This window comes from Macrobrachium nipponense, chromosome 20, assembly GCF_015104395.2.
Source record: "Macrobrachium nipponense isolate FS-2020 chromosome 20, ASM1510439v2, whole genome shotgun sequence".
Lineage (NCBI taxonomy): Eukaryota > Metazoa > Arthropoda > Malacostraca > Decapoda > Palaemonidae > Macrobrachium > Macrobrachium nipponense.
In genome coordinates, this window is record NC_061089.1 from 14,489,715 (window position 1) to 14,503,407 (window position 13,693).

General features: G+C 37.7%; 1 protein-coding gene across 1 annotated transcript; it reads left to right on the forward strand.

The window, feature by feature from the left end:
• Window positions 1-5,467: 5,467 nt before the first annotated feature.
• LOC135220739 (uncharacterized) lies at window positions 5,468-12,647 on the forward strand. Its single transcript, XM_064258181.1, has 6 exons — window positions 5,468-5,714; window positions 6,465-6,578; window positions 7,085-7,342; window positions 7,926-8,027; window positions 9,567-9,755; window positions 11,079-12,647. Exons 2-6 carry the CDS (start codon window positions 6,515-6,517, stop codon window positions 11,270-11,272), a joined length of 807 nt encoding a protein of 268 aa, XP_064114251.1. The 5' UTR covers window positions 5,468-5,714; window positions 6,465-6,514; the 3' UTR covers window positions 11,273-12,647.
• Window positions 12,648-13,693: the final 1,046 nt, after the last annotated feature.

Genomic DNA, 13,693 nt, shown 5'->3' on the forward strand with positions numbered 1-13,693 from the left:
ATCATTCGTAATCTGTGTGATTTGAACTGATTTTCTTTTTTTACGCTGCTAAGTTTAAAGTGCGGTGTGATAAGGTTAGCTGTGCCATCAATGAAAGCTCACTTTACATGCTCCTCGGACTGGTCAACATAACTACGTCTGCTGCATTATGACAGTAGACCTAATAAGCTCAACAGTCATAACAACATTTTCAACGTAGGAATATGAATTAAACAAGTTTTCTTTGAATGTTGAAGCTTTCGGCTGTGTTTAAGCTGCCTGTATGTTGCAAAATGTTTATTAAGTCTAAAAAAATAATCTAAACCTTTGAGATATAATCTGTTATTAATGAATTTATTTGTAGAGATGAACTGTTTTTTGACGAGTACAATAGGGATATGAATTACAAGCAGTTTTCTTTAAATGATGACGTTTTAGGCTGCGTTTAAGCTGCCTATATGTTGCAAAATTATTTATAGGCCTAAAAGAATAATCTAAGCCTTATAAGATGTAATGTTGCTAATGTTTTTATTTGTAGAGATTACCTGTTCTTTGAGGAATAAAAGATGATGATTTTGAATGTGTGGAGAAGATGACTATTATCGAAATATCATAAGTATTAATATCAAGGCGTATGGAACACTTGTTTTTCAACTGGTTTTAAATATTATTTTCTTAAAAGTCCTTCTCCTCGTTTTTGGTGTATAATTTATTCTTTCATAAGGTATCTTTCATATGGTCATTTTAAGAACAAGAATGTGTAGATAACCTCATTTGCTTTCTGGCTAGAAATTGTTAATAGAGAGACGTGACTGTTAATTGTAAAGTAAAGAAATCTAACACCTAGGCCTAGGAACAATATCTCGGCTTTGACAAAAGAATAATTGCATAGGCAAATATTTGCTAGTATGCCATAATTTTTTTAATATTTAAGAATTATAACAGTTAATTATGTATGAAAATCCAAATATTCCTCTAACACATACAAAGTAAATTTTTTCAAGAGTAATTTCATTGTCGCTACTCAGTGTAGATATAGTACTTATGTTACACCGGGTGGTTATTGTTGCACCGACACTAATGATACGTCACACACGCTCCCTTAACACGTTGATATCGGTGGGCGCATTCTACTTTTGTATATACATATTTACAGTTTTTTCAGCATTGAGGTGTAAAAGCAATCAAATAGGACTAGTTCAAATTTTATGTTAGCTTTGGAAGCATTATTAATGTTATGACAATTTTTTCGTTTCTTTTTTATTAAACATTTGAACATCAGTGATGCTTGATGACGACTTCATATTGGTCAAATGCTTCAGCGATGTGTGAACGAAAGTTTTGAAAATGTTTCGAAAGAGTTTTTTCTGAAATTTGCTACACGTGACATTTTCTTACAGTTTTGACATATATGACAGATTTCATTCTTATGAAACATATTGTGTCCATATTGCATGCAATAATCGCGTTTCCGCATTGAAATAATAGATAAATATGGAGCATCCTAGGTTGCCAGTTAGTGAATTTTGAACGAAATCCTATGGAGTCATGTCGCATGAGATTTGAGCATCACTGTACCTCCTTTCATATACTCTTTCTTCATCTTACTTTCCACCCTCTTTTTACATTTGATTCACAGTGCATTTACTAGGTTCTCCTCCTGTTACACCTTTCAAACCTTTTGCTGTCAATTTCCATTTCAGCGCGAATGACCTCATAGGCCCCAGTGCTTGGCCTTTGGCCTAAATTAGATATTCAATTCAAAAGCTCTTCTCACCTGCGAGGCTGAGTCTCACTCACGGTTTGAATTTCTACTAGATATGAAAAATAGTCTCTCTCTGGAGATTGTGAGAACAGCAAGTTATAAGACGAATGTCCTGGTCTAGCAAAAAGCTGACTTGGTGAAACTGTGGGACCAGAATTAACACAGAGAAATAAAAGAAAAAATGAATATTAAGTTAAATTGCACACATCTATTTTCCTCCATTATTTTATCATTTCATTTGAAGATTTGTTTTTCTAAACTGAAGAATTGATTTGGAAACTTCTACAAGAGTAGAATCACATCAACCGTGCATTTGATGTCTAGGCCAGTCCCTTCCGACGCTCCTGATTGGCTGTTGATAAGCCAATGACAGGGCTGGAAACTCAGTCTCTCGAGAGAGTTCACATGGGTAGGATCTATGTTACACCTCTCCTGAGGGCTACGTCTTTCAAAAGTATCCCTCAGGAGGGGTGGAACACAGATCCTGCTTATGTGAACTCTCGAGAGAGACTGAGAGTTTCCAGCCCTGCGATTGGCTTATCAACAGCCAGTCAGGAGCGTCGTAAGGGACTGGCCTAGACATCAAATGCACGGTTGATGTGAATCTACAATAGAAGTTGTGACGATTCCTTCAGCAAGCCCAAATGAAATCCCACCTGTTAGAGAGATCTCCGGAGACACGCGAACGATGACGTAGTTATCAAAATGGTTTGCAAATCATCAGAACGCACTTAGCGGGATATACGCCATTAGTTTGGGAATGACAGCAGTGATTTCAAACAACTGGTACAATGTGGCATTTTGGTCAGCTTGGAGAAGTCGGTAGTTTATTGCCCCCTTGTGAAACGAATAAAATTAAAGATTTCTCAGTCGTCGATGACAAATCAGTGCGGTAATCATTGAACTACTGAAAACTCTCGTAATTATTGTTATTATATTATTGCTAGCAAACATATGTATGCAGAAATTATGTATGAAAATGCGTAAAGTAACAAAGTCTACGGGCGTAACGAGTCTCGTTTCACGGGCGGAACCAGCTCCGTTTCATGGAATCCTTTCTCACCCCCACCCCCTTCGGAGGGGAGGGAGGTAGGATGAAACCCCATTATAACCCATCTTAGGGGTCCCCACTATAACCCTGCCAGGTTGAATGCCCGAATTCAGTCGTCGTATTGTTATGTGGCATCCTCTGGATCTTGCTGTGGAGAAATCTATTCCTTCCATTCGTTCACGTCCAAAGGGAAGATATCAGTGTAGCTCACACACACACACACACACACACACACACACACAGAGAGAGAGAGAGAGAGAGAGAGAGAGAGAGTGGTTTCGTAATGGACTAAAAATAGGGTTGCAAACTTACTACCCTTTGTGGCGCATACAGACGTCCTCCATTCTTCAAATATTGATCTACAATTCCATTATTAAAGTGCTGTATCAAAACAAGTTTATAGTTCATAGATAATAAAGAAGAGGGCAATATTTGTGAAGGCCCTCCGAGAAGACTTTGCATGCCATTGCTCATGTTTTAAGCTAATGTACTTAGTATATTGATTAACAATTCTGTAAAGGAATCTTACCTTAAACTACGACGTATACACAGACGCCCATTAGGAAAGCTATTCGTGCGATTCAGCAAATAATTCAACGAGACGATGAGAGGATGTCTAAAGAAACACGTATGTCTGTACAGCCTTCTGATAAAAGAAAGCAGGATGAGAATACATTGCTATTTATGTATATATTTTTTTCATGCTCGCTGACTTCCCGTCACGTAAATATGGTAATATACGGTGAAAATAATCACGTTATTGGGTGGAAAGTGACCGGGACTGAACTTTCCTTAAGTCACATATCAGAAAGGATTTTTATTTAGAAAATGAGTCCCTTTTACTCAAGATATGATGTCTCGTAAATGCTTCTGTCCTTATAGTAGTAGTAGTAGTGGTGGTAGGAGGAAGAGGGATTTGCCTTTGAAACGGCTCTCTTGCCGATTCTATAGTTTACCTTTTCTGTGTTTGCCGAAGTTTAAACCAAAGTGGAAAATTGGTCATATATTAAAGACTTGACCGAGTCCTAGGAGCTCTTTGTTTCCTCGACTCTTGTGTCGATTAATGATAATACTAATAATGATTATTATGATATCTGGTGGTTTACCATCAATCATGATAGAGTACGGATGTATAGCTGCTGAGAACAACTCACAGAAAAAAAACCTTGAACAACGGCGCAGGAGCCATCACGAGAGCGATAAACTGGTTCGCAACCCTCATGATTGCCGATTGATTTTACAATAACCAAAGACTAAATATGAGTGCTTTACCAGTTCAGATACGAAGGTCGTAAAACTACGTTAAGGCCAAGATACGTATCCAGCACTTCCTGATTTATCTAAGCAGTTTGCGCGCCGTTGCATATCACTTAGTTTCACCTAGATTCCCCAGTGACTAATTACTCAGTTGAAAGCTTTCATTCGAATGGCTACTTCTGGGCGAACACGAAATCACGTTTGCAGTAGAGTTATTGTTTGAATCATTTTTTCACTGTTGCTCTCTGATCATTCACGTTTTACCACTCGCCTTGATTTTATCATCATTAATTTTAACAGGCCCACTGTGTCCCACCGAGGACCAGGTGAAATAAGAAAATTGGAAAAAATAAAATTAAGCAAGTTGTATAATACTAGTAGAAAATAACATCGCCGTAGACTGAAAGAACACTTCGGAGAGGCCTTACCACCGTCTGCAATATGGCACGAGTTGGACCCCGTACAGTTGTTCTGGGTGGAGAGAACAAAATTTGATATCCTGGCAAATAGATTATTTTAAGTCATTCAAAGCTTTAGCGACACAATATGCGAGTACTTGCACGTAACATTCGTTTAACTTGGCTGTCAGCTTTTATGTCTGTTTTTCACATTTTTATAGTACAGGCATTTTTTTGCATACTTCGTGAGGACCTCCATTTCCTCACTATGGCTCTTCCAGATCCAGACAGATATCAGTACTCAGTTATGTACCATAACTATGGCCCATAACTATGGCACACGTACCACAATTCAAGACAGCCTGTACCATGCACCGTGATTCCTTCTCTCATTCTCCAAATTCTCTCAAATCATAACTTTCTTCTTCCCACATTTTACACTGCTCAGGAATTCCTTTACCTGCCTGATCTCACAGTATAAATTTCAACAAACCTAGAAGGCAAAAGGGCGCAGTTTTCGTTTGAAGACGAAGCGCTTCCTATAATGAAGCTAAAGCTGCTAATGAAATTAATTAAATTAGTTATCAATCTTAGAAACTGTGTAGGCACCGATGCCGCTACGTTTCTGTGAATCTTATTACTGAGCTTCCAATAGAAAAATGAAGAAGTATATTTGATTCTGATTTGATTTTAATAGATTTTTGGCATTATGCCAAGCACTGGGGCAACTAAGGCCATTCAGCGCTGAAACGGAAACTGACAGTGAAAGGTCTGAAAGGTGTAACAGGAACAAAACCTCAAAGCAGTTGCACATAAAACAATTGTTAGGAGAGGGTGGACAGGAAGATAGAAGAAAGAGAATACGAACGGAGGTACAGTAAAAGGAATGAAAGTAGTTGCAGCTAGGGGCCGAGGGGACACCGCAAAGAACCTTTAAATAATGCCTACGTTGCACCGAATGAAGTGCACTGACGGCACTGCCCTATATTGCCATGACACTCGGCATAATTCAAACACTCAGATGAGCGAGATGGCAATAAGTCTGAACGATTCCAGACAGACAGAGCAGCCCAGTGCAGCCTTGAGTGAGCTGACGAACGCCTGGCTGATCTTCGTCGCTGCGCTCTTACGTTCAGGAAAGGTATATACTATACATGGTATAAGCCTTATATATATTGTCGGCACACTCGGCCTATTTTCATAAGAAGGGACCTGCTGACGAGGCCACCCAGCGTTCTTACCTAGATCAGCCCTGACAAAAAAGGTAATTAATGTGTGATGATATCCGTAGAAAATCCGTCAGCACACTGATATATTTTTTTTCTAATTCGCTCTTGGATAAGCTTCTTTCTTTATCAAAATTATGATGACAAAACGTTTCAGGAGTTCAGTGACTGTAATCACATTGCTACGTTTACTCTGACGACGGAAGAACCTTTGAATTCTCGAGAATTCAAAGGCTGACTCTCAGCCCTTATGACAGCTAGGTCCCTTAGTCATTGTACGGCTTTTGTCTTCTCGAATCAAGTGTCCTTTAAAGAGAAGGGATTCGTTTGCAAGCAGCCTTGGAGTTGGACGAAAATGTGTTCGCCTAAATTTTATTGTGATTCTTCTTTCTCCCTTTTCTCACTACTTGAAGTTTCGCGGTATCTCTTTTCCTTCAACATATAGATACATTTTGACAGTCTCGGAGGTCAGATTCATATTTAACTAGGAACTAGAGTCGTTAATGCTATTAACTACGATGTACGAGAATTTCCTATAACATATAGGTATATTTTGAGAGTCTCGGAGATCAAATTCATATTTAATTTAGAACTAGAGTCGTCAATGCTATTAACTACGAGGTACGAGATGACGAGCAGTACTGGATTACTTATTCAAAAAAGCGTTCACCATCTTCCTCAGCAAAATGCAGCTCACGGAAACTTAAGCTTAACAAGTGTTTTTCGATGATCAAATATTTCTAAATGATTTCTTCTATTCCCTTACGTAAGTTCCTGCCTCCTTTCAGCTTTCACTTCGGCTGAGAGGGAACACAACACAAGTCCTCAAGGAGAAGAGATGCCGTGGCAAGTTCTCAAGAAAATGAGCGTCATCACTGTCCTGTTTGGGCTGAAACATCCCGGTAAGGATGCGCATGAATGAGGTTCGTCTGTTTGGGAATTTTCGTTCTAAATAAAAAAATTTGGTTCAGCCACCAGTGGTATACTAATAACTGAAAGTAAACACTGATATTAAGCTTCAGAGGCAGGCATGTTGGTAATTCTGTAAGAACTATAACATATAATGAACACCAGTAGCAAGGACTCACGAAGGAGAGCTATAATGAAGTATAGTGACAGAACGTCTGAAAACCAAAATCGTTAACTTACAGCTTAATGACGATTTAGTAGTAATGCAAACGCTAACAGTAAATACTGCTAATAATGACTGGGGATCCAAAGATCAATAAGAAAAAAAGTAAGAATTATTACATATTACTTATGCTTTAATGATAAAAATATAATAATAGGGACCCATGAACAAGAATAGTACTAAGCAATGATGTGATCTAGCGAGTTCATAGAAAACGCGCCCACTGGAATTTGTGTAAAACTGTAAGTAACTTTTCAAATCCTTTCTTCGTAACAGATGTCGCCATGGCGAGCTATGGGAGCTTATTGCGCCAGACAAACATCACTGTCACAAAGCTTAGTGGTCTGACGCCGGTGAAATCTATCGCAGTCTCCAGCGAAATGATCTGCGCCTTAAAATCAGCGATGGACCCTTCAAACCATTTGATGTGCCACGTAGACAACGTCTGCTCGTTCTACAATTTCTCCTATCCTGCTTATCAAGAGATCGACCCTGGAAACGCCTCCCAGTCGTGTTATACTGACAGAACTGAAGGTATGAATCGCATTTCAATCTATTTAGGATTAATATCTGTAATATATAGTACCGTGCGTCAATCATAGTGCAGGAATATTTCTTTACACGATTAGCATGGGTTTTCTTTTTCGTGGATACAGCCGTTTTCATTCCGTTTTCTGTTATAATTTTTCCACCCTAACATAGAAATATAAATATGAATTTTCATCACATCTCCGTGATTTATATACATGCATTAAGCTACAAATGCCCTTTAATATCCAATTCGCCGTACCTCGGAATCAATATATTTTCATATTATGTTAACCAAAAGGGATTTGTTTTAGTAGATAATAACTTCGTTCTCTAATGGATTCGATCCAGAGCGCAGAGGAGATATGAGAATTTCAGTGATGTCTTTACCGACTCTGCCGTCAGCGAACAAGCAGGTTGGATATTAAAATGACATTTGTACCTTAATATATATATATATATATATATATATATATATATATATATATATGTGTGTGTGTGTGTGGTGTGTGTGTGTGTGTGTGTGTGTGTGTGTGTGTGTAATCATTCAAGACTAAGCTTCAATACAACATTTAATTTTTGTTTTCAGTATGTCTGCACAACGACATTCTCTACGAAGAGGGCCAAACTTTGTTAATAAACTGTGAGAAGCACGTCTGCATATACAATAAATTCAGACATGTGGCTGATGGTAAGTAGCAACCATTATAAATGCAAACTTCAGGCTGACTGTAGGTAAGAAAGACAGAAAATTCCGGCTGTATTAGAACAAGCATATTTATCTGCTGCTTCATATAAGTGACTCGCTAGTGTTTTCTAACTATTATGTCATTGATGTTTACCCTATAGTATTCTTTTCCAAATGATAAGTCATTTGTATACAGAAATTATGTATGATTAATTCGTAAAGTAACTAAGTCTAAACCAGCCCCATTTCACGGGCAGAACCAGCTCCGTTTCAGGGAATCACTTCTCACCCCAACCCCCTTTGGAGGGGGAGGGGGAGCGCAGGTAGGATGAAACCCCATTATAAACAATCTTGAGGGTCCCCACTGTAACCATGCCAAGTTTCATGCCTATTGGACCAGCCGTTTGGCCGTGATTGGATGACAGACGGAAGGACAGACATAACGCCCACTATAGTATAGTAAGATGTTAGTTATAAATGGACAACAGTCTCAGCTCAGGCTTCAATACATTTTGCAAATTCACTACAAATTTAGATTTAAGGACTGATTCAAAGCACACAACACCAAAAGCTTAGACTCCAAGCTATTGGTAAGTTGTAAAATCACAATGAACTTATTTCAGACAGTTAAAACACAGTAAACTCAGATTTCTAGATGATTTTTTTTTTAGCCAGGAAAACGAAGGACTTTATGACTACCTCGGAATGACAACAATAACGTCTATGTGACGTCCGTCCGACACAAATGCATAGTTGCTGAGATATTCTCTGGGATTAAATATCATAGTTTTTGCGTCATTTAACCAGCAAACAAGAGGAATGATATCTAATTTATATTGGGGAGTAATTTTCAAGTTGTAGCTAAGTTTAATGTGAGGCCCTCTGCTTTTCTTCCTCGTAATGACAACAATAACATTAGACAGCGACGAAGTTTAGTTCTTACATTCCTACAATGTTCCTTTTTCATCTTGTCTATTGTCTGTTTAACCAAGAAACTGCAAAGGTTAGAATCTATTGGCGCTTTTTTGGCCAGGAACGTTACTTCTAAATGCTAGTAAATATTAGGTATTTTCAACTTTTTATTTTTATTTTTTTTTGCTGTAGCTATTGTAACATACTATGTTAGGTTTCTTTTTGGAATTAAACACGTCCCAGTGCATCTTATCAGCTGCTTACAACTCAATTTTTTTTTTTTATTTAGTGTACTGACTAAGAGAAAATATAATAGAAATTAAGAGAAATTATGGACAGTACCTAGTCTAAAGTTACACGTAACGCCAAAGGCAGCTTCCTACTGCCAAGGCCTGTAAGGTACATTGGCAAGCTGGAATTCTGACGTAAAAATTGAATGAATCGAATGTAAACATTGTTGTCGCATCGCTTTCGTTCACGAGCAGTGAGGTCGGTTGGGCAGGAAACGTCAAAACTTATAATCTGTATTGGAAAAAAAAACACCTAACTAATAAATAAATAGATACATAAAAGACTAAACAGATATATATTGGCCTACAACTTACAACTTCATTCGGATTTCTCTCCCAGTGTCGAGCAAGAATTGCGATGGCAGATTCTACTACATGCCAGGCATCGGTTGCATCACGGCCGAGCACACTAGCATGAACCAGTGCCAAGCCAAGACCTTCTGTTCCAACCTGGGGGCCAGGCTGCTCATTCCCCGGGGCTATAGCGCTCTGAAGGCTCATCTGATGAACTCCACGATCTTCCCCCCTGGTATGTGTCAAGACAAGTCATTCGGCGCGGTGCACTGTAGGCATTATACTTAAGATTCTTTGCAGCGTCCCTTCGGCCCCAAGCTACAATCCCTCTCATTCCTTTAGTCGTACCTTCATTCACATTCTCTGTCTTCCATCTTTCTATCTAACCTCTCCTAACAATGGTTTCATAGTGCATCTACGAGGGTTTCCTCCTGTTACGCCTTTCAAACGCTTCCCATTGTCCATTTTCCCTTACAACGCTGAATGACCTCTTAGGGTTCCAGCGCTTGGTATTTGGCCTAAATTCTATATTCCATTAACCACTCCATACTGTCTGCCGGTTAAATCAGTCACATACGTTAATACTTTGTCATGTGCGCAATATCTAGTCCTTTATGAGCCTTCCTCATCTGCACCCATAACGCTTCTCAATTAGACTCTCTTTTTAAGCAAACTATCGTCTTCCACATGAATAAAACATCTCAAAACATTGAGCCAACCTTTCATCTACTAGTCTGACCTTTGTCCATCTACATACCTCTGCTTTTCTCACCTGCCCAGTTCCTCGTGTGCTTTAGAAGGTAGTTAAGTACTTATTCTTACACCTTGAGTCACTTTTCTGTCAATTCCACAAGGACGAGATGGCTCATCAAGACAAAATACAATTATGAATGGGAGAAAACGTGGATTATGGAAAACTTCTCCACAATAATAATTTTTTTATATCCTTATTTAGTTAGGAGGCACATTAGTATCAAATATGGGATCCTGGTAAAAAAAGTCACGAAAAAAATCACATTAATCTTTCCTGGAAAGTAACCCCAAGGGTTTTAAGCTGGTATGTATACACCTTTAATGTGTTTAGTACAAGCCCGTTGGAGATAACCGTAAACACATACACACAAAAGACTGTTTATTAATGTGACTTTTCCTCCTATAGTAGATTCACATCAACCGTGCATTTGATGTCAAGGCGAGTCCCTTATGACGCTCCTAATCGGCTGTTGATAAGCCAATCACAAGGCTGGAAATTCCCAGTTTCTCTCGAGAGTTCACATAAGCAGGAACTTACATCCTGCCTAGTATGTGGACTCTCTCGAGAGACTGAGAGTTTCCAGATCTGTGATTGGCTTATCAACACCCAATCAGGAGCATCGTAAGGGACGGGCCTAGACACCAAATGCACGGTTGAGGTGAATCTACTATAGCCAAAAGTGTGACTTCCTTTCCATGACTTTACTACCGGCCACCCAAATATCACAGCTGAGATGCCTTACAAAAAAAAAAACAAAAATTCCAGGTACAAGACGAGAGTTAATTGAAGCTTTCACCATTCCAGGCAACTTTTACTGGGTGGGGATGGAGAGACTCAAGTGGCTGGACGGGACAGCAGTCTCTGACGAGTACTGGGAGCGAGTCGGTCGTTATGAGCCGAACTTCACGGGGATTTGTGGCAGTTTCTATACATCCCCAGGCTATGGACTTTGGGATGGATCCTGCTGGGAACAGCTGAGAGTCCTTTGTATGAAGTGAAGCGTTGCATCATCAGTATCAGCGGGAATTGAGCAACATAGCGCGACTTGCTTCTTTTTCCTGCGCGAAACTGCCTTCTGTCACCAGACGTATATGTGCTTATTAAGAATGCTATATATTGCCAGACTATGAGATCTGTAATGACAGACCAGTTACTAGCTACCAATCAGTAAAACAATCTGAAATGCATATGTGAATAAATCCTCCTTAAAAACCAGTTTTTTCATTTCGTATTACCTGATGGCTTGAATCCATTAGATTAGTCAGGTCTTTTGAGGATTTAACTTCAGCGTTATAAACTATCTGGTTTTGCTCTTGAGAGAAATCGTTTAGAATTGAAGAAGCCTACCTCTGGCAAGGTGTAAAAGCCTATGAGTTAATGCCTTTGTATACATATATATATTATCATGTGCTGCTACTTTTATAACACATATATCTTCTCGTAGACTGTATGAAATGTTATATATAAGGGTTCTGCAACATTTTCAGATTCCTTATTTAGCTTAGGGTTATAGGATGTCTTAAAATGTATGTTCAGATTTCGCATAAAATAATTTAAGTCAAAATAACGTAGAATGAAAAGAGAGAGAGATTAACTTTGTCTGTTCCAAGATAAAAATTGTTTCTATAATATGTCAACGCCTCAAGATAAGAGACCCCGAAGTTTGTATTGTTTCCACAACTTGTCATCATCTCAGATTAAGAGATCTCGAGATCTCCCTTGTGTTTTGGAAACCTGTCAACACATTTGATTAGGGACTTCTGTTTCAGATGCGTACTTCTTTGTCGATAACCACGCGCAAATTTCACAATTTTTCTGTAAAGTTAAGTCACATTAGAAGCTTCTAGAAAGATTGCATCATCCTTCGCATGCCCAAAACGTTTTGTGCGATATCCACTGTTTCAGCTTCTGTACAAGGAAAGAAAGCATTCATTACAGACTTTGAATTCCTGGCGTTCAGACATCTACCCCCCCTCTTTCTCTCTCTCTCCCTCGCCATACTTGACATAACATTAACGTAACTTACTGATTGGTCACTCATAAATTTTAGATTTTGGATTTCTTTGAGTTATTTAGTATTATTTAGTGCTTTTTGTGGAATCTGAACAAACATTGTACAAGTGTGTAACGGCGCCTTTTATTTTTATTTTTTGAAATGTTGTGAATTGTGTGGTGAAATTTTAGAGCCAGCTGCAGCAGAAAGAAACAATTGGTACCAAGGTAAAGTGTTATTTTAAATTTATTAGTTGCAACTAATAGTTACAGTGTTTCATAAAACAAGTTTAAATTTTTACACATTGCAAATTTTTATGTTTTGTGTTTCTTTTCTGATTGAAGTGATTATTTGAGCATTTGTCCATATTTTCTTATTGAAGTGAGTTTTTTGTGATATTATCCATTTTCTTATTGAAGTGTGTGTTTTTATTTTATATTCAGTGTGATTAAGGTTTTTGCAGTTTTGGTATTTTTCATTTTTCTGTGTTTTCATTTGCATTCACAGTTTGATTGACTTAATTGTTTTCATTAATTAATCGTTGCACATTTAACCAAATTTAACACTTGTGAATTAATTTGCATTTACTAAGAATTCTTTTCAAGTTTTAGTGTTGTTTAGCTCTTGTGAATTAATTTCCAAATTTTAATTATTACCTAACACTTTTGAATTTTCTTGAATTTTGTGATAAATTAATTTTGATTTAAGTTTACTTAATTAATTCAAGAATTAATTAAACTTTGCTTTGTTTTCAAGGAACAGTTAATTTCCCTGATATTGTGAATTTCACTTATAAATTTTGAGTTTAACAATAAATTTTTGTATTTAAAATTTTTTTTAAGTGTTTTCTTTTTCACCAGTATAAATATGATTTGCTTAGGTAGAAACATAGAGTGGTAATTGAGCTGTTTTCCTTCAATTTACTTGAAGTGAGTTAGAACCAGGGAAGTACTTAGACTCTTAAAATCAGGGAAATACTTAGACTTTTAAAGTTGTTGATGGAGTGATGCCCTTAAAATAATTTAATTATATTAGATTACCTCACACCTATTTTAATGAACTTAGTCTGATTTTCTGCAATAATGGTAAGTTGTTTAAGGGATCACTGTTGCCTTTAGATTATTCAGCCGTTTAGTACCTGTGATGAAGGTTCAGGTGTCTGGCTGTTGTGAGGTAACAATTAATGAATAGTAAGTGTAGTAACCAGATACTTGACACTTCGTCACAATATATATATATACATATATATATATATATGTATGATATATACATATATATATATATATGTATGTATGTATGTATGTATGTATGTATGTAGTATGTATGTATGTATGTATGTAAAACTGAATCACGAAAGTTTGGAACGTGATAATTGCATAACGGAGTAGCTGCAAGATCTTTCGACTAAACGTCCTTTACCCAGCAG